The sequence below is a fragment of the Entelurus aequoreus genome, linkage group LG20, assembly GCF_033978785.1.
Source record: "Entelurus aequoreus isolate RoL-2023_Sb linkage group LG20, RoL_Eaeq_v1.1, whole genome shotgun sequence".
Lineage (NCBI taxonomy): Eukaryota > Metazoa > Chordata > Actinopteri > Syngnathiformes > Syngnathidae > Entelurus > Entelurus aequoreus.
The window spans coordinates 2,819,393-2,838,907 of record NC_084750.1 but is presented as its reverse complement, the minus strand read 5'-3'; the positions used below and the strand labels follow the sequence as shown (position 1 = coordinate 2,838,907).

The 19,515-nt window shown below is 38.2% G+C and overlaps 1 protein-coding gene across 8 annotated transcripts in view; it reads right to left on the bottom strand.

Moving 5' to 3' along the window:
* The window catches only part of ntrk1 (neurotrophic tyrosine kinase, receptor, type 1), a 294,126-nt gene that overhangs the window by 135,375 nt on the left and 139,236 nt on the right, over nt 1-19,515 (bottom strand). For all 8 annotated transcript variants that reach the window (XM_062029188.1, XM_062029191.1, XM_062029186.1 and 5 more), the window contains one exon: nt 10,342-10,416. In XM_062029188.1, coding sequence (XP_061885172.1) covers nt 10,342-10,416 — 75 coding nt within the window. The remainder of the gene's footprint in view (nt 1-10,341; nt 10,417-19,515) is intronic.

Here is a 19,515-nt window from a genome sequence, read left to right as displayed (position 1 = left end):
TTACTAATGATGTTCCATAAATTCTTTTTTTAATTTTTTCAAAAACATTCGAATTAGCTAGTTTTTCTCTTCTTTTTTCCGGTTGAATTTGGAATTTTAAAGAGTCGAAATTGAAGATAAACTATGTTTCAAAATTTTATTGTCATTTTTTTCGTGTTTTCTCCTCTTTTAAACCGTTCAATTAAGTGTAAATATCATTAATTATTAATAATAACATAGAGTTAAAGGTAAATTGAGCAAATTGGCTATTTCTGGCAATTTATTGAAGTGTGTATTAAACTGGTAGCCCTTCGCATTAATCAGTACCCAAGAAGTAGCTCTTGCTTTCAAAAAGGTTGGTGACCCCTGGTCTAGGGTGAGTGGAGTGTGTGGATGTTGGAACGATTCGAATCGGATGAGAAATGTGGGCTATAGAGAAGTTTCTATATTGCCCATTCATTTTCGATGGGGGAAAATTCCTGATAATTCCGGGTAATCAAGTAATTTTGGGAAAGGGAAAACATGTTTTGCCTTTGATATATTGGGAGAGTTGTGTGTGTGGATGTTCGAATGGTCAGAATTGGTGCATAAATTTGGGCGTTGTATAACATTGAAAATGTCTATTCATTTGAATAGGAAATTCCTGGGAATTTCAGGAATACTGGGAATTTAAAAAAATATGTATAAAACTACGATTGTCCCAGATTATATGAATGGGTTGGTGGAATTTTCGGAGTCTGGGAAAACATGCTGATGAATGTCCAGGGTGAGTGGGGTGTGTGGATGTTGGAACGGTTCTAATCGGATGATAAATGTGGCATATGCAGAAGTTTGTATATTTCTAATTCATTGTCAATGGGGAAAAACTCCTAAAAATTCTGGGAAAACCAGGAATTTTGGGAAAGGGAAAAAAATGTTTTGCCTTTGATATATTGGGAGAGTAGTGTGTGTGTGGATGTTTGAATGGTCAGAATTGGGGGGAAAAAATTGCGCATAGTGGGCGTTGTAGAACATTGAAAATATCCATTTATTTGGATAGGAATTTCCTGGAAATTTGGGAACTTCAGGAAAATCGGGAATTTTTGAAAATATGTACAAAACTACAATTGTACCAGATGATATGAATGGGTTGGTGTTGGACTTTTTTTGAATCGGTTGAGAAATGTGGGATATGGAGAGGTTTGTATATTGCCCATTCATTTTCGATGGGGGAACATTCCTGGTAATTCCGGGTAATCAAGGAATTTTCAGAACTGGGAAACATGCTGACCTAAATGTCCAGGGTAAGTGGAGTGTGTGGATGTTGGAACGATTCGAATCGTTGAGAAATGCAGAAGTTTGTATATTTCCCATTCATTGTCAATGGGGAGAAACTCCTGGTAATTCTGGGTAATCAGGGAATTTTTGTAACTGGGAAACATTTTGGCTTGAATGCCCAGGGTGTGTAGAGTGTGTCGATGGTGGAACGGTTCAAATTGGATGAGAAATGTGGGATATGCAGAAGTTTGTAATTTGCCAATTCATTGTCAAAGGAGAGAAATTCCTGGAAATTTCGGGAAAACCGTGAAATTTTTTTTTACACTACAATTGTCCTAGTTGATATGAATGTGTTGGTGTTGCAATTTTTTGATTCGGTTGAGAAATGTGGACTAGTAACACTTGACTTAAGAATTGGTATGTCGGAATTCCTGGAATTTGTACGGAAAAAAAAAAACTTTTGTTGGCCCAACTAAAAGGAATGTTTGGATGGTGGAATGGTTGGAATTGGTTGAAAAATGGTGGACTGTGAAAACTTTTGAACAAGAGGTGAACCCACTGCTCCCCTCACCTCCCAGGGGGTGATGAAGGGTGATGGGTCAAATGCAGAGAATAACTTCGCCACACCTAGTGTGTGTGTGACAATCATTGGTACTTATACTTTAAAATATGGCTTTGGCAAATCGGTATTAGTAGGAATTCCAGGAATTTTTTTCTTTACTTGAAAAATGGTAAATTGATTGTCTGGGATGAGCGGAAGGTGTTGAAAGTAGAACCGCTTCCAATCGGGTAAGAAATGTGGGAATTGTGCAAGATCCAAAAATGGCCCATTTATTTTCAATGGGAAAAATGTCCCGGTAAACCGAAAATTCTGGGTAATCTGGGATATTTAGGAAAAAGATATTGAAAAGCTCCCGATACTTGGGCTTGGGCATTAACACAATAATACGTACTAGTGGTGTAATGGTATTGTAGATATCACAGTATTGCGGTTTCAAAATCAACACAATAATGCCGTGACGTCTGACGTTATGAACCGAAAACTTAGTGAGTGTAGTTTTTTTCTGGCGCTTTTGCAAAGGCCATAAAAAGAAACTACATCTCTCATAACCCCTCTAGAGCGCGGGATCGGAAGGTGGGGGCGTGGATGGCAGTAAAAAGGAGAAAAGGAGGAATCATGCGGGAGAGGTGTAATCGGAAAAGATAACACAAATTGCTTTTATGGACATTTCCTGAACAATTCATCAAAATCCATCCATAACTTTTTGAGCTATGTCGCTAACAAACAGGCAGACAAACCCTGGCGAAAACATAACCTTTTTGGCGGAGGTCTGCGTACTAAAGCACTACTTTTGTCTCGAGCGTTTCTAAGGCTGGGAAATATGTGAACCTCCTTGATAAACCATCACCCGGAAAAGATATTTGAAGCCAGCAAATCAATTTTTGAGGGATTTGCGTTATTAAAAGTTGTCACTTAATTTTACAAACTATGGCATTTTTACCAAGTCTTTTTGTTTTGTTTTGCACAATTCCACAATAATATCGTACCATGGCCTTAACACCGTGGCAATATCATACCGTGAGATTGTGATATCGTTACATCCCTACTGAGTACACATCCTATTGACTTACTAAGTTACTCCACCAAGGTATCTCTGAAGGCTTTGTTGTGCCAAAGCCACCTGGACTATTATTCCTTGGACTGGCCCCAACCTTTGGGAAGACGCATTCGACCATGAGCGTGTTTGCCTGGACCATATGGACTCTGTTTTTTGATTGAGTATAACAGTGTCTTTCAACCACTGTGCCGCAGCACACTAGTGTACAGTGAGATACAGTCTGGTGTGCTGTGGGAGATTATGTCATTTCACCTAATTGGGTTAAAAACTTTTATTGCAAACCAGTAATTATAATTTGCAAATAATGCGCCATTGTTGAGTGTCTGTGCTGTCTAGAGATTGGCAGAGTAACCGTGTAATACCCTTTCACATCAGTAGGTGGCAGCAGGTAGGTAATTGCTTTGTATATGTCGGGAACATGGTTTGTCGTGATCACAATATGCAGACGACAGCGGGAGGCAGCGTGCAGGTAAAAAGGTATCTGATGCTTAAACCAAAAATAAACAAAAGGTGAGTGCCGCTAAGAAAAGGCATGGAAGCTTAGGGATGGCTATGCAAAACGGAACTAAAACCGAACTGGCTGCAAAGTAAACAAAAACAGAATGCTGGACGACAGCAAAGACTTACAGCGCGTGGAGCAGACGGCGTCCACAAAGTACATCCGTACATGACATGACAATCAACAATGTCCACACAAAGAAAGATAAAAACAACTTAAATTGTCTTGGTTGCTAAAAAAAAAAAAAAGCAGGTGCGGGGAATAGCGCTCAAAGACATGAAACTGCTATAGGAAAATACCAACAAAACAGGAAAAGCCACCAAAATAGGAGCGCAAGACAAGAACTAAAACACTACGCACAGGAAAACAGCAAAAAACTCAAAATAAGTCACGGCGGGATGTGACAGGTCGTGACAGTACACCTACTTTGAGACAAGAGCTATAGTCAGGCATGCTTGGTTATGGTTTAAATTCATATCCAACAATTGCGGCAATGACTTTTTATTGTCTACAGAGTTTCATTTTTTAATGATTTCTGCTGGTGGTGTGCCTCTGGATTTTTTCAATGAAAAACATGTGCCTTGGCTCAAAAAAGGTTGAAAAACACTGGACTATAAGAAGGAGGAAGAGTTGTTGTTCAAGGCTCTTTGCTCGGCAGTAGCTATCTGATTGCGATTGAGACCAATGCTGTCATTTTTACCTGTCACCTTTTTTGGATAAAAGTTATTTTAGAAGGATCTGACCTTTGGAAACACGGGTAGAGTCTAACCAAAGCAACAGTGCGATGTGGGGAGGCTTCCCAGAACAGAGGATGTTGTGAGCGCAAGGCTGTTAATGGTTTTGAAATGACTATCTTATTCTCAGCGGCTCTTAAATCAAGGGTGGGATGAAATGGAATAGCAATCAAGTTCTAATGCAGCAATCCAGAAAAGAGTCTGTCACTGCGTTGTTTGCCCAAACTCACAAACACATTAGGAAAAATGTCTACCAATGTGGCCTGCCAGGGAATAAGAAGATGTAGCAAGAAGGGCGAGGGTTGCAACTTAGTCCGCGCCCTGCCCATAGAGTCAGCCGTGCCCGCACTGGGCTGGAAGCGGTTTATTTTTTTTGGGTTTAGTTTTTCATGTCAGGTAAAATAATAATAATAATAATAATGGATTAGATTTATATAGCGCTTTTCTAGGCACTCAACGCTTCACAGAGAAGTGAGAACCCATCATTCATTTTTACAACTCATTCATTCGTCATTCATTTTGTGTGAGCTGCATCGGGGGAAAGGGTGAAGTGTCCTGCCCAAGGACACAACGGCAGCGATTTGGATGGTAAGAGGCAGGGAGTGAACCTGCAACCCTCAGGTTTCTGGCACGGCCGCTCTACCCACTACGCCATGCCGCCCCAAAATAGGGCGATATCTAATCATAACAAAGGCACGTTGACTTAGACGACAACACAATTAACTGACATGCTAGCTAACGTACAACAGTTGACAGAAACGAAATCCAATCATATTTAATTCCGTCTTGTCGATGGGCGGGACAAGCTGGGAATATATCCAATCACAGCTCTTTAACGACATACAGGGAAAGAGGGGTGGGGGTTGGTTATGAAGAGAGCCAATCAGATGCTTTTCCTTGTAAGATAAGGAAATCACCGCCAAAACCAAAATGTGTGGATTTAACATGTCCTGCATGGTAACGTGTACACCTGGGAGAAGGTGGAGAGGACATATTTAATTTGTCATCGATCGTGACGTCAAAACTGTTAGTCAAATCTAATATTTGCTGCTTCCTCTGTTGTGCCAAAAACGGATTCCCGGATAATAAGTGATCCACTCTGTGTGAGTGTGTACCGCTTACAGGCTTCGTCTGTCCACAACTGATTACTATGTCTACGGTACATTCTCCGGCAACGGAGTTAGCTGTGCCTGTACATACCATCTTCAACAATAGTCTTCAAGCTGGATGTGTCCCTGCCGCTGGAAAACCTCCTGCCTTGTGCCCGTCCCCAAGTTAGTAAGGCCGGTCGGATGCAAGAATTACAGACCAGTGGCACAAATATCTGTCATAATGAAGACCTTTGAAAAAACACAGGTAAGAGCAAGCTCTTGACCCCCTACAGTTTGCCTACTAGGGATACATGGTTGTGGAAGATGCGCTCCTCTACATGCTCCATCGGTCCGTGTCCTTCCTGGAGAGAACTGGAGGCTATTATAATTTATAAAGTCAGGAAATATGTCCCTGGACACAGGAGAATTTTAATTATGACCAATATATGATCCCGTAAGTACTTGGTATTGGATCCATACCCAAATTTGTAGTATCACCCAAAACTGATGTCAAGTATTAAATAACAGAAGACTAAGTGATTATTACATTTTAACAGAAGTGTAGATAGAACATGTTAAAAGAGAAAGTAAGCATATATTAACAGTAAATGAACAAGTATCTATCCATCCATCCATTTTCTACCGCGTGTCCCTCTCGGGGTCGCGGGGGGGTGCAAGTAGATTAATAATGTAGACAAAATATTAGAATGATAAATGACACAATATGTTACTGCATATGTTAGCAGACAAATTAAGAGCCTTTGTTTACTTACGTACAACTAGAGTTGTCTCGAAACCAATAATTTGGTATCGGTACTGGTATCAAAATGTATAACGTGAATACGATACTTTTCGATACTTTTCCAAATAAATGGAACTACGAAAAATTTAAACATTGGCTTTATTTTAACAGAAAATTTGACAATATATTAAACATATGTTTCCTATTGCCCTCAAATAAACATTTTAGAAGGTTAAAATATAAATTAAAAGGCATTAAACACATTGTGTTGTACTTGCTGCACTCAAAGAACAATTTAACATTTTCCATATTACATATAGTTTGCCATAATCAAGGATTATATTAGAATATAATAAAAAGCTTTATTCATATTATATTAAAAGCTCTCCAGCACCCCCCGCAACCCTCAGAGGGAGAAGCAGTAGAAAATGGATGGCTGGATGGATGGATGGATGGATGGATGGATGGATGGATGGATGGATGGATGGATATTAAATGCTTAAATTTTTATGGTTGGCACTCCTGGTCTGTGCTTTAAGAAAAATACAATCATTAGTAAATACTAAAAACAAAACTATAGATAAAAGTGCACAGATAAGTCATGTAGCAGGTAAAACACACATTCTTAAAGATAAAACACAATTGTAGCAATTTGTTTAAAAATTCAGTCATTTCACTTCACATTAGTTTGCGCTCGATGGGCAGTTTTAACTCCGTTAATATTTGGCATTAAGCCAAGCAGCTGTGTGCACGTCTACGTATCTAAATGTTATCTATCTACATGTGCACAACTGAGGAGCTAGTTAACTTATGAGAGTAGCGTGTGTGTGTGTTTGTGAGAATGGCAACGTGTTGGCTGAATGACGTCAGTGAGTGAGTGGGCGAGTAAAGAGAGAGAGGGAGCGCACTGCGCAGTAGAGTGATGAACGCGTCCGGTTGTGTCCTGCAAAACAAATAATAAAGCAACCAGATTGTCGCGACTCGGCGGCCTCGTCATTCTGACCCCAAAGCGCAGCTTAGCAGACCCATTGCCGGGTAAAGTAAAGGCTGTTACCCCCGGCAAAAACATCGACCCTGGAAGGAAAGTCTGCCCTGTGCTCCTCGACTACAGTCTGCACCGGAGCCAAACAGCAGGACAGGTGTAACAACTACATTATTACCTGTCACTATTTATGGGGACGGCGTGGCGAAGTTGGTAGAGTGGCCGTGGCAGCAATCGGAGGGTTGCTGGTTACTGGGGTTCAATCCCCACCTTCTACCATCCTAGTCACGCCCGTTGTGTCCTTGGGCAAGACACTTCACTTTTGCTCCTGATGGGTGCTGGTAGCGCCTTGCATGGCAGCTCCCTCCATCAGTGTGTGAATGTGTGTGTGAATGGGTGAATGTGGAAATACTGTCAAAGCGCTTTGAGTACCTTGAAGGTAGAAAAGCGCTATACAAGTATAACCCATTTACCATTATTTATCATTTATTTATAACTCCTTGTGCAGATCTGAATGCTTATTATTTAAATGTTTACTTAAGGTTGAAGCAAAGGTGGTAATACTAATTGCCACATTTGGCGAGGCGTGTTTTAAAGCAACACATTCAGCGCGGCTCCCTGTTGAAGCCCAAATACCTCCATATTGTACTTCACACACCCTCCTTATTAACCAGTAGAATTGTCGTTTTTTGACATTCTTCCTCTCCAAGATGTTATTGCTTGTATAAACAGATGAAAGAACGGTACCGGTACTTTTCTAAGGCAGTATAGTACCGATTTCAATTAATTAGAACCAGTATACCGTACAACCCTATTTACTCCTAAAAGACAAGTTGTCTACATTCAAAATCTTATTTCATGCATACATTCTTATTTGATTGCAATAAGAAACATATTTTTAATGTATCATAAGATTTTACATTATATTAAAGCTAATATGAAATGTTTTGTGGTCGTCTTTATTTTGAGAAGTATCGAAATACATTTGGTACTGATACCAAATTATTGGACCCTAGGATGGATTATTTAAGTACTAATTGGATCCACTTTAAGACAGTTTTCAAAATCAACAAAGATTAATCCTGATAAACATGTTAACCTTAGTGAAAATGAGAAAATAATATAATGCATTTAATTTATTTATTTAATGAAAACTTTACTATTTATGGCTTTAAAGGGTATACTTTAAAGCCATAAAGTATACCTACCCCTTTCCCACTATGAAGTGGGAAAGGGGTAGGAATAAATAAGATATTCTTCTTCCTGCTCCTTTTCGAACACATAAAGAGTAAACTGCAACTATGTGATGTACTATATTACAATTGCATGCATGTGCCAAACAAAAAGAAACCAGAACAATAGCCATAGGTAAGTACTCAATGCACAATATCAGCAGCACGCTGTGCTGTGCTTGATCGTTTGTCGGCCGTCACGTTGCATAAACTCGTGTTTCGCCAATGCTAAGGCAGTTGGCGTGGAAAATATGGTTTTCACGTGTTTATGTGTCCTGTTTTGCTAAATGAGTTATTTTACGTTCGGGCTGTCTTGTCGGAGGTGCCTCAGTTTTGAAAGCCAAGCTAGCACAGGAAGTTAACACAAGACGTCCGCTAAAACGTGTCCTGTTTTCTTACCGAGGCATTGTCACGAGTAAGTTAGAACGACTTAAGCAGGTTTTGCAAACACATGTTGAACTGATAAATGTCACAATGTGGTAACAATCATACATTTGCATTACAGGGGAACTGCACTTTTAAGGGGATTTTGCTTATCATTCACAATCCTCTCGTACGACAAGACATGTTTTTTCTTTTTTATGCATTCTAAGTCATAAATAAACACAAGCAAGAGTCAGCTAACAATGGAGGTAGTGGGAGTTGCTCTAAACGCATAAACCTCCATCAAGGTTTTATATACATGCTGTAAGTATACACTACCGTTCAAAAGTTTGGGGTCACCCAAACAATTTTGTGGAATAGCCTTCATTTCTAAGAACAAGAATAGACTGTCGCGTTTCAGATGAAAGTTCTCTTTTTCTGGCCATTTTGAGCGTTTAATTGACCCCACAAATGTGATGCTCCAGAAACTCAATCCGCTCAAAGGAAGGGCAGTTTTGTAGCTTCTGTAACGAGCTAAACTGTTTTCAGATGTGTGAACATGATTGCACAAGGGTTTTCTAATCATCAATTAGCCTTCTGAGCCAATGAGCAAACACATTGTACCATTAGAACACTGGAGTGATAGTTGCTGGAAATGGGCCTCTATACACCTATGTAGATATTGCACCAAAAACCAGACATTTGCAGCTAGAAGAGTCATTTACCACATTAGCAATGTATAGAGTGTATTTCTTTAAAGTTAAGACTAGTTTAAAGTTATCTTCATTGAAAAATAAGGACATTTTAATGTGACCCCAAACTTTTGAACGGTAGTGTATATTTATAATATATATATATATATATATATATATATATATATATATATATATATATATATATATATATATATATATATATATATATACACACACAAGGGCAGACGGTGGAACAGGGATTAGTGCATGTGCCTCGAAGGTCCTGAGTTAAATCCCGGGCTCGGGATCTTTCTGTGTGGAGTTTGCATGTTCTCCCCGTGACTGCGTGGGTTCCTTCCGGGTACTCCGGCTTTCTTCCACCTCCAAAGACATGCACCTGGGGATAGGTTGATTGGCAACACTAAATGGTCCCTAGTGTGTGAATGTGAGTGTGAATGTTGTCTGTCTATCTGTGTTGGCCCTGTGATGAGGTGGCGACTTGTCCAGGGTGTACCCCGCCTTCCGCCCGAATGCAGCTGAGATAGGCTCCAGCACCCCTCGCGACCCCAAAAGGGACAAGCGGTAGAAAATGGATGGATGGATGGATGGATATACATACAGTACATATATATTTGTGTGCGTGCGTGTGTGTGTGTGTACATATATTAATACAATGGATATATAATTGGATATTAAGAGTATGTGAAAGTTTGACTCCTATGTACCTCAATCAGAAATATCAAGCAGCTAAAATGTGCCAAACAGTGTGAAAATAGTGTTTTGCATTTTTCCCATGATGCTTTCTAATGGATTGAAATGGGTGTAATTTAGAATGTATTTATGATGCATGGACTATTTTATAATATCCACAACATGACTGTTGGCATTTTTTTGTTGGTTCGATTTTTTCTTTTTTGCACCATGACTAGGGAAGGTTGTTTGCATTGGGTCATAAAAATACACGCTGCATTTTGTTTCATTCAAAGTGTGATAGTTGGCCATAGGCCTGAAATACTCATGTTGTCCATAAGAAGCTCACGGGCCAAATTATAGACGCCGGCGGGCCGCACATAGTCCGCCGGCCGTAGTTTGGACACCCCTGATTTAGACATTTAAGTGTCAAAATAAGAAATAAACACATGACTTACAGGTTCTTTAGCTCCTTGTAGTTAAACATATCCAGGTCTGTGATATTTTCAAGGCCGGCTTGGTTTTCGATGTAACTGGAAAAGAAAACATAGGGCAGGAAAGATCAGTGAATTATATTTATATAGCACTTTACATGGTGTAAGCCATCATGTACATCTTTAAACTACATTTAAACCAGCGTGGTGGACAAAGCGTCTTGCCTTGTCCAAGGACACAAGGGCAGTGACTAGGATGGCAGAAGCATTGTTTTGAACTAACACCTATTATTGAATTCATTCAACTTTATTTGTAGAGCACTTTAAAAAGAACCACAACAATTTCAACAAGCTACCAGCCCAATACGTTCAAACTGACTGAGTGTGAGAAGGTACACGTACATTTGGTACATAGGATAATTTCAATTGATCAATCATCCAGATGTAGAAACACTCAAGATGTGCAATTAAGCCCCAGCAAGGACAACTGCCCTGCTAACTGTTTCAAGATCTCATTTGATCGGACCAACCAAGGTTTATTTTTTTCCTTTCCGTTCTCTGGAACAAAACTCTCCGCTCCATTCATTCAATTCATCCCCACGGCCTCCTTGTCCCGCATTACGAAATGAAGGTTTTGCAGAAGGATAGTTTTTCGAGCTTTAATGGTTGTCTTTATGAGATGGTCCTTCATCATAGCATCCTTGGGATATGTCTTTCAGGCCATGGTTTGAAAAAAACCAAATAATAGCTCAACTAATTTGCAGAAATGCAAACACAAAAGCTGCTCCTATTACTTTTTTTGGGCTCAAATAATTATAAAATAATACAACAAAAATGTCTGAGCAGGACAAAATATGTTTGTTTGTTTTTTTCCAATAAATAAAGTTATTGATAAAACAGATGAATCACAGCACTTGGCTTGATCAAACGTTTATACGTTAATGTATAAATAAAAGCTGCGGGAACATGTCATTAATAAATAATGAATAATATATATATATACAGTCGTGGTCAAAAGTTTACATACACTTGTAAAGAACATAATGTCATGGCTGTCTTGAGTTTTTAATCATTTCAACAACTCTTATTTTTTTGTGATAGAGTGATTGGAGCACATACTTGTTGGTCACAAAAAACACTATGAAGTTTGGTTCTTTTATGAATTTATTATGGCTGTACTGAAAATGTGACCAAATCTGCTGAGTCAAAAGTATACATACAGCAATGTTAATATTTGGTTACATGTCTCTTGGCAAGTTTCACTGCAATAAGGCGCTTTTGGTTGGCTTCTGGCAAGCTTTTGGTTGAATTTTTGACCACTCCTCTTGACAAAATTGGTGCAGTTCAGCTAAATGTGTTGGTTTTCTGACATGAACTTGTTTCTTCAGCATTGTCCACACGTTTAAGTCAGGACTTTAGGAAGGCTATTATAAAACCTTAATTTTAGCCTGATTTAGCCATTCCTTTACCACTTTTGACATGTGTTTGGAGTCATTGTCCTGTTGGAACAACCAACTGCGCCCAAGACCCAAACTCCGGGCTGATGATTTTAGGTTGTCCTGAAGAATTTGGAGGTAATCAGGTAAAACAGGCCCAGAGCATAATACTACCACCACCATGCTTGACGGTAGGTATGGTGTTCCTGGGATTAAAGGCCTCGCCTTTTCTCCTCCAAACATATTGCTGGGTCAGTGTTTCCCACACATTCATTTATTTGTGGCGGCCCGCCACGAAATAATTACGTCTGCCACAAATAGATTTTTTTTTTTTGTCCTGTCCAGCTTCTCAGGCAAATCATATAGTTGATGTATAGTTGACCTGACCCCAAGGACTTATATAGTTGATTTATAGTTGACCTGACCCCAAGGCCTTACACTATTTTTTTCGGAAGCCCCGAAAAATTCATTGCCCTAACAAAGGGTGCAAAGTCTGCAGGCAGTAGGAAACACATGGTTAAGTGTAGGGAGTAAAACTGATGGCTGTCTAAAGTTCAAGATTTTTGGAGCTCTTTGTTCAGTGGATCAGATGTTTGATGAATCTCTGTGTCTATCTACCACCACTACTGTTTTCTGTTTATTTGTTACTGACTGTGGCAGGACACCTCTGCCTCTGTTTCACTTTATGTTGCTGGTAAATAATATGGTTGTAGTAGTAGGCTAAAGTTAAATTATTTAGTGTGCACTAATTAAAGGGGCAGAGCGGGTGGCGAAGTTGGTAGAGTGGCCGTGCCAGCAATCGGAGTGTTGCTGGTTACTGGGGTTCAATCCGCACCTTCTACCATCCTAGTCACGTCCGTTGTGTCCTTGGGCAAGACACTTCACCCTTGCTCCTGATGGCTGCTGGTTAGCGCCTTGCATGGCAGCTCCCGCCATCAGTGTGTGAATGTGTGTGTGAATGGGTGAATGTGGAAATACTGTCAAAGCGCTTTGAGTACCTTGAAGGTAGAAAAGCTCTATACAAGTATAACCCATTTATCCTTATTTATCATTTAAGAGACATTTTAGCTTTTATATTTTATAAGATATATTTTTTGTAAGAACCACAATTAATAAATATATTTCAGTGAATAACTTATTGTTCAAATCTGTATATAAATATGTACATAAAGTGTTGTAATTATATTGTAAAATGGATGGATGGATGGATGGATGGACGTTTAAAACAAAACTGTTATTATTAATTAGTAAGTATACATTTTTTTAGCCTTTTTAGAGAAAATCATATCATTGTAGTAAATTATGCAAATTACTCGACATCATGGTGACCACGCCCATAGCCAAGCCCATAGCCACGCCCCCACCGCCACAGGTATCTTGGCAGTTTATGGGAAACACTGTGGGTATTGTGGCCAAACAACTCAATTTTTGTTTCATCTGACCACAGAACTTTCCTCCAGAAGGTCTTATCTTTGACCATGTGATGTCAGATGAAACAAAAATTGAGCTGTTTGGACACAATACCCAGCAATATGCTTGAAGGAGAAAAGGTGAGGCCTTTAATATATATATATATATATATATATATATATATATATATATATATATATATATATATATATATATATATATATATATATATATATATATATATATATATATATATATATATATATATAATTAAATGTAGTAGAAGCATGGCTGCATTCGTATAGATTTCCAAAAAGTGTCAGCCTTAAAAAAAAAATCAACCACCAATGAGATGGTGGATGAAGTAAAACAAAAATGTTTTGACATGTTTAGCATCAAACTTGACCTTTAAAATTTAAATACACTGTATAAAAATGACCGTAAAAAACTATGGTAAGCAATTGTTGAATAGTGAATTGTGAACATAATAAAAAAAATGTACAATGCATTTATTTGCAAGTACTGTAATGCCACAAGCATACAACTACTCTCAAATCTACAGTATTGTTCTGTCCAAATGAAAGATTTTGCAGATTGTACATTTACATTTGCAGCAGACTTTAATTGTTTTAGGGGTTTGTGTTAAAGCCTAGTTAAGTTTTGGCTAACAGTATGTTGTCTTATATTTTTGTGGCAAGTGGTTTCAGACATTGAGGGGTTAAGTCTATGTGCTTTATTGTAAACTGCATGGAAATGAACCAAGTGTGTTGGAACTGGTTTATTTAACAGATAGGGAGTATGAAGCAACATGTTGCGGAAGGCCATGTTGTGAGTTGTCCAGTGAAAGGTTATACAAATACTTCCAAGTTAAAATCCTCATGTACCGCTCACATGTTTTGGAAACACAGGCATTTTGCAGATACTAGTATGGGTTTAAGGTTAGCAGTGGGGCACTGGTTAGCGCTTGTGCCCCACAGTGGGAAGGTTCTGGGTTTGATTATTTCTGTGTAAAGTTTGCATGTGCTTCCAGTGACTGTGTGGGTTTTCTGCGGGCACTCTGGCTTCCTCTCAGACATGCACCTGGGGATAGGCTGACTGGCAACACTAAAATGAGTTTTACGGTGAATTCCTGGCAGTTACGGCTTGCCAGTATTTTACCATCAATTCTTTAGGTTTTGTGTAAACAAGTTAACAATATATACGTTTTTTTCATACTAATTTACCGTAAGCAAAAACAGTTATCAACTATAACATTTACGGATTCAACATCAACATACCGTAATGGTGAATTCCTGGAAAACACAGTTGCCGTTATTACCTGAGTGGCAGGACAGGACAGATTGGGAAAAAAATATATATTTATGACTTTCAAAAATCGATTAAGAATTGTTACAAATAAGAATAGTAAATAATCTGATTTGTTTTATATATCCATAGAATCTACATCAAAAATATGATTTACATGAGAGGCTGGACAGGACAGATTGGGGGAAAAAATACATAAAAAAATCGATAGTTATTGATTTAATCGATTAAGAATCATTACAAATAAGAATAGTGATTAATCTAAACATACATTTTTATTTCATATAGCTCTAGTGTCTGCATCAACTATATGATTTGCCTGAGTAGCTGGACAGGACAGATTGAAAAAAAATATATAGATTTTAGATTTTTTTTAATCGAAGAACCGTTACAAAAAAGAATAGTGATTATTGTAAAAATGTTTTTTATATTTTAATATACTGTATCTCTAGAATCTACATCAACAATATGATTTTAATGAGTGGCTGGACAGATTGAAAAAAATTTAATAAATAAATAAATAAATAATTAGATTTTAGTTTTTTTTTTATCGATTAAGAATTGTTTCAATATTTACTTTTTAACATCCCTAGACTCTACATCAACAATATGATTTACCTGAGTGGCTGGACAGGACATATCGGGGAAAAAAAAGATTTTAGATTTTTTGAATCGATTACGAACCGTTACAAATAATAATAGTGATCCCTAGAATCTACATCAACAATATGATTTGCCTGAGTGGCTGGACAGAACAGATTGAAAAAAAAATTAGATTTTTTTTTTTTTTTTCATACATTAACAACCGTTACAAATAAGAATAGGGATTTAACCTGAATATATATATATATATATATATATATATATATATATATATATATATATATATATATATATATATATATATATATATATATATATATATATATATATATATATATTTATTTATTTATTTTTATTTTTTTTTTAATATGCCTAGAATCTACATTAACAATATGGTTTGCCTGAGTGGCTGGACAGCACATTTGGAATTTTATATTTATTCATTTTTAATCAATTAAGAACCATCACAATTAAGGCTGAAACGACGCGTCGACGTAGTCGACGTCATCGGTTACGTAAATACGTCGACGCCGTTTTTGTGCGTCGACGCGTCGCATATTTACGTCACACTACCGTCATGGCGAAGCGCAAAGCAGACGATCAAAGCAGACGATGCGAGCGGTGCGAGCGAGGGAGAAAAATCACGCCAAAAGTCGTCAAAAGTGTGGGAGTATTTCAATAAACGGCCTAATAATGTTGTTGTATGCACACTGTGTCGAGCGGAAATGGCCTATCATAGCAGCACAACGGCTATGAACGAACATTTGAAAAGAAAACCATCAACCATCAACTAGTCAATCGTCCGTGCGAGTATACGTTGTCATCATTACACAAAAACATGAATGTGTCATTTGTATCTGCTCGGGGTGTAACGGTACGTGTTTTTTATTGAACCGTTTCGGTACGGGGCTTTCGGTTCGGTACGGGGCTTTCGGTTCGGTACGGGGGTGTACCGAACGAGTTTCTAAGCTAAAGCTAACTTTAGCTGCTAAAGTCTTAACAATAACAAGCTGCTTTGCTCCTTATGCTTCTGTCTCAGCACGCAGCATTGTCCCACCCACACAACCATCTGATTGGTACACACGAAGCATTATCAGCCAATCAGCAGTGCATATTCAAAACGTTACCAGCCAATCAGCAGTGCGTATTCAGAGCGCATGTAGTCAGCGCTTCAGCGTCGAGCAGATAGGTGTTTAGCAGGTGAGCATCAGGCAGCGGACTCTCCCCAAATGATAATAAACACCTCCCAGTCAACTACTAGTAACATCACTATGAGCCCGTTGACCTTCTAGAAACTTAAACTGCAGCTCAGCTCACTCGCAGTCCTGGCTTGAGGTGAAGGCTAATTACCTCTCAGTTCCAGCCACATCGACCCCTTCTGAGCGCCTATTTTCAGCTGCTGGGAATATTGTAAACATGAAAAGAACCAGAGCATGTAGGCATGCTAACCTTTCTTCATTACAACTGTTAGTCACTCACTGGAATGAGTAGAATTGTTTATTGTGTACTGTGTTGGACTGGATGTTTATTTTGCACATTTTAAAAGCAATACTTAATGTTTACAGTGCTCCAGAATATTTAGATTGGCACTTTTTTGTATTGGATGTTTATCTTTATTTTTGCACATTTTAGCAAATGAGCAATACTTTCACTTTTGTTGAAATGTTTATACTGTTGTTACAGAATATTTCGTTTTGCACTTTTTTGTATTGGATGTTTATCTTTATTTTTGCACATTTTAAAGCAAAATAAGCAATACTTTTACTTTTGAAATGCTTATACTATTGCAGAATATTAAGATTTGCACTGGATGTTGACTTATATTTGCACATTAAAAAGCAAATAAGCTACTTTTAATTTTGTTAAATGTTAAAAGTTTTAAATGTTTACATTGTTACAGAATATTTAGTCATGTTGTTGTCAATGTTGACTGAGTGGCCATACTTCTTTTTTTTTGTAAATAAAAGCCATGCCTTTTGAAAAAACTGGCCTACATTTATTTTTTCATCTTCATTTTGAATAAAAAAATAACCGGCAAAAGGAAAAATAATCTATAGATTAATCGAAAAAATAATCTATAGATTAACAGATTAATCGAAAAAAATCTATAGATTAATCGATAGAAAAATAATCGTTAGCTGCAGCCTTAATCACAATTAACAGTTGTTAATGTGAAAATCGATTTTTTAAATATATTCCTAGAATCTACATCTACAATATGATTTACATACACACAAACTTTATTCACCACCTCCGGCATGAGGTTTAGGCCACGCACAAAGGTGGACAGGACAGATTTTTAATCCATTAGGAACCTTTACAAATAAGAACAGTGAAAAATCTAAAAATCTTTTTGTTTTTTTTTACATCCTTAAAATCTACATCAACAATATTATTGATTTACCTAAGGGCTGGACAGGACAGATGAAAAAAAAATGTTTTTAAATTTTAATCGATTAAGAATCGTTACAAATCAGAATAGTGATAAATCTGAAATTCTATTTTTTTTTTTTTATATCCCTAGACTATACATTAACAATATGGTTTGCCTGAGAGGCTGGACAGAACATTTGGAATTGTATTATATATATATTTTTTAAATCAATTAAGAACCGTTACAAATAATAACAGTTGTTAAGGTGAAAATCTTTTTTTTTTTTTATACATATCCCTAAAATCTACATCAACAATATGATTTACCTGAGTGGCTGGACAGGGCAGATTGAGAAAAAAAACCAAAACTTTAGATTTTTTTGTAATCGATTAACAACCGTTACAAAAAATAATAGTGATTTAACCTGAAAATAGTTTGTTTTTGTTTTTTTATATCCCTAGAATCCACATCAACAGTATGGTTTACCTGAGTGGCTGGACAGGACAGATGAAAAAAACAAAAAACATTTTTTATCGATTAAGAATAGTTACAAATAACAATAGTGATAAATCTGAAAATATATATTTTTTTTTTATATCCCTAGAATCTACATCAACAATATGGTTTGCCTGAGTGGCTGGACAGGACATTTGGATTTTTTTATTTTTTTTATTTTAATAAATTAAGAACCATTACGAATAATAACAGTTGTTAATGTGTTTTTTTTTTTTTAAATACATCCCAGGAATTTACATCAACAAAAGGATTTACCTGAGTGGCTGGACAGGACATATTGAAAAAAATAAAACAAAAAAATAGATTTTTGAGTTTTTTTTTAATCGATTAAGGATCATTACACATAAGAGTCGCGATTAATCTGAAATTTTTTTTTTTGTACACCGCTAGTGTGCCTACACATATGGCTCAAACTGTTGCTATATTTACCAGGAGCAATGGTGTCAGGCTTGTGTTGGAATGATTTGTCCTGCAAGTCTCAACAGCTGGAGGCAAGAACACTCCAGCATGCGGCCTACTTTCCAGCGACCTGCTTTAAGTTTCCTCTCCTACTCCCGTTTGATGGGTCCGTGCAGCAATAATGTGATGAGAGGGCAGGTGGGGTTGCCCATCGCCTTGACTTATCGGATTAAGCCAATTGGGTTGTATATCATCGAGTGTTCCCGAGGGGCCTGGTGCTGCGCATTGACTGGCAATTCACAAAATTGAATTTCTCACTCGGCTTATGATGAACCCCGGGCCCGCCGTAGCGCCGTTAATGGACTCTCGTTTGCGTGGCGCTCCGTCCGCGCGGTCCCTCGCACGCGTTGTGTTTGGAGCGTATTGATGGATTTGACGTCAGCGTGGTGTTTGCGAGGGAACACCGATGTAGGGACGGCGGTAAGGGAGACGGGGGAGTTTGATTGACAGCGGAAGCGAGTAATGGACTATGCTGCGCCAACGCCTCAGAAAAATTCTTAACAATCGCTCGGCGTCTAATTGCTCAGAATGCCAGGGCAGAACAAAGCGGGAACAGCATGGTGTTGCCGAGAGCGACATTTATATCTTTTATAACTCTGTAAGGCCGCCGCCCCCCCCCCCTTGAAATCACAAGGTACGACTGAAAGTGAAAGCCTTCCAGCGGCACGCCAACACGACTCCTGTTGATTTGTTCGCCCCGGAAAGTGAATACAAAGTTGCGAGGAAACAAGCTAAGCTAGGCCCTCGGCTCCACGGCACCATTTTTGGATTTTGGGGGAAACAGCAAACCAACGAGGTCACAACGACCTCTGGGCTCGCAGCCAATCGCGAGTCAGGAATTCACATCTTGGTCCGAGTAATTGAAAAATATTTTGTGTGTATTACAACCTCCTGGCTGAGAGTGAAAGCATGTTGCACAAAGTAATAATCCTCTGGCCTCAGACGTCGACCCTATTGTGGTACTCCTCCGACTCAACAACAATTTGGACTGGCAGGCTCTCGTATGGCTGCCATGAGCCGGAGCAGAGCCGCGACACATCGAGGGGATTGTTCCTGTGGACGTGGTTCGCGGTATGGGACTGAAATGTCGCACGG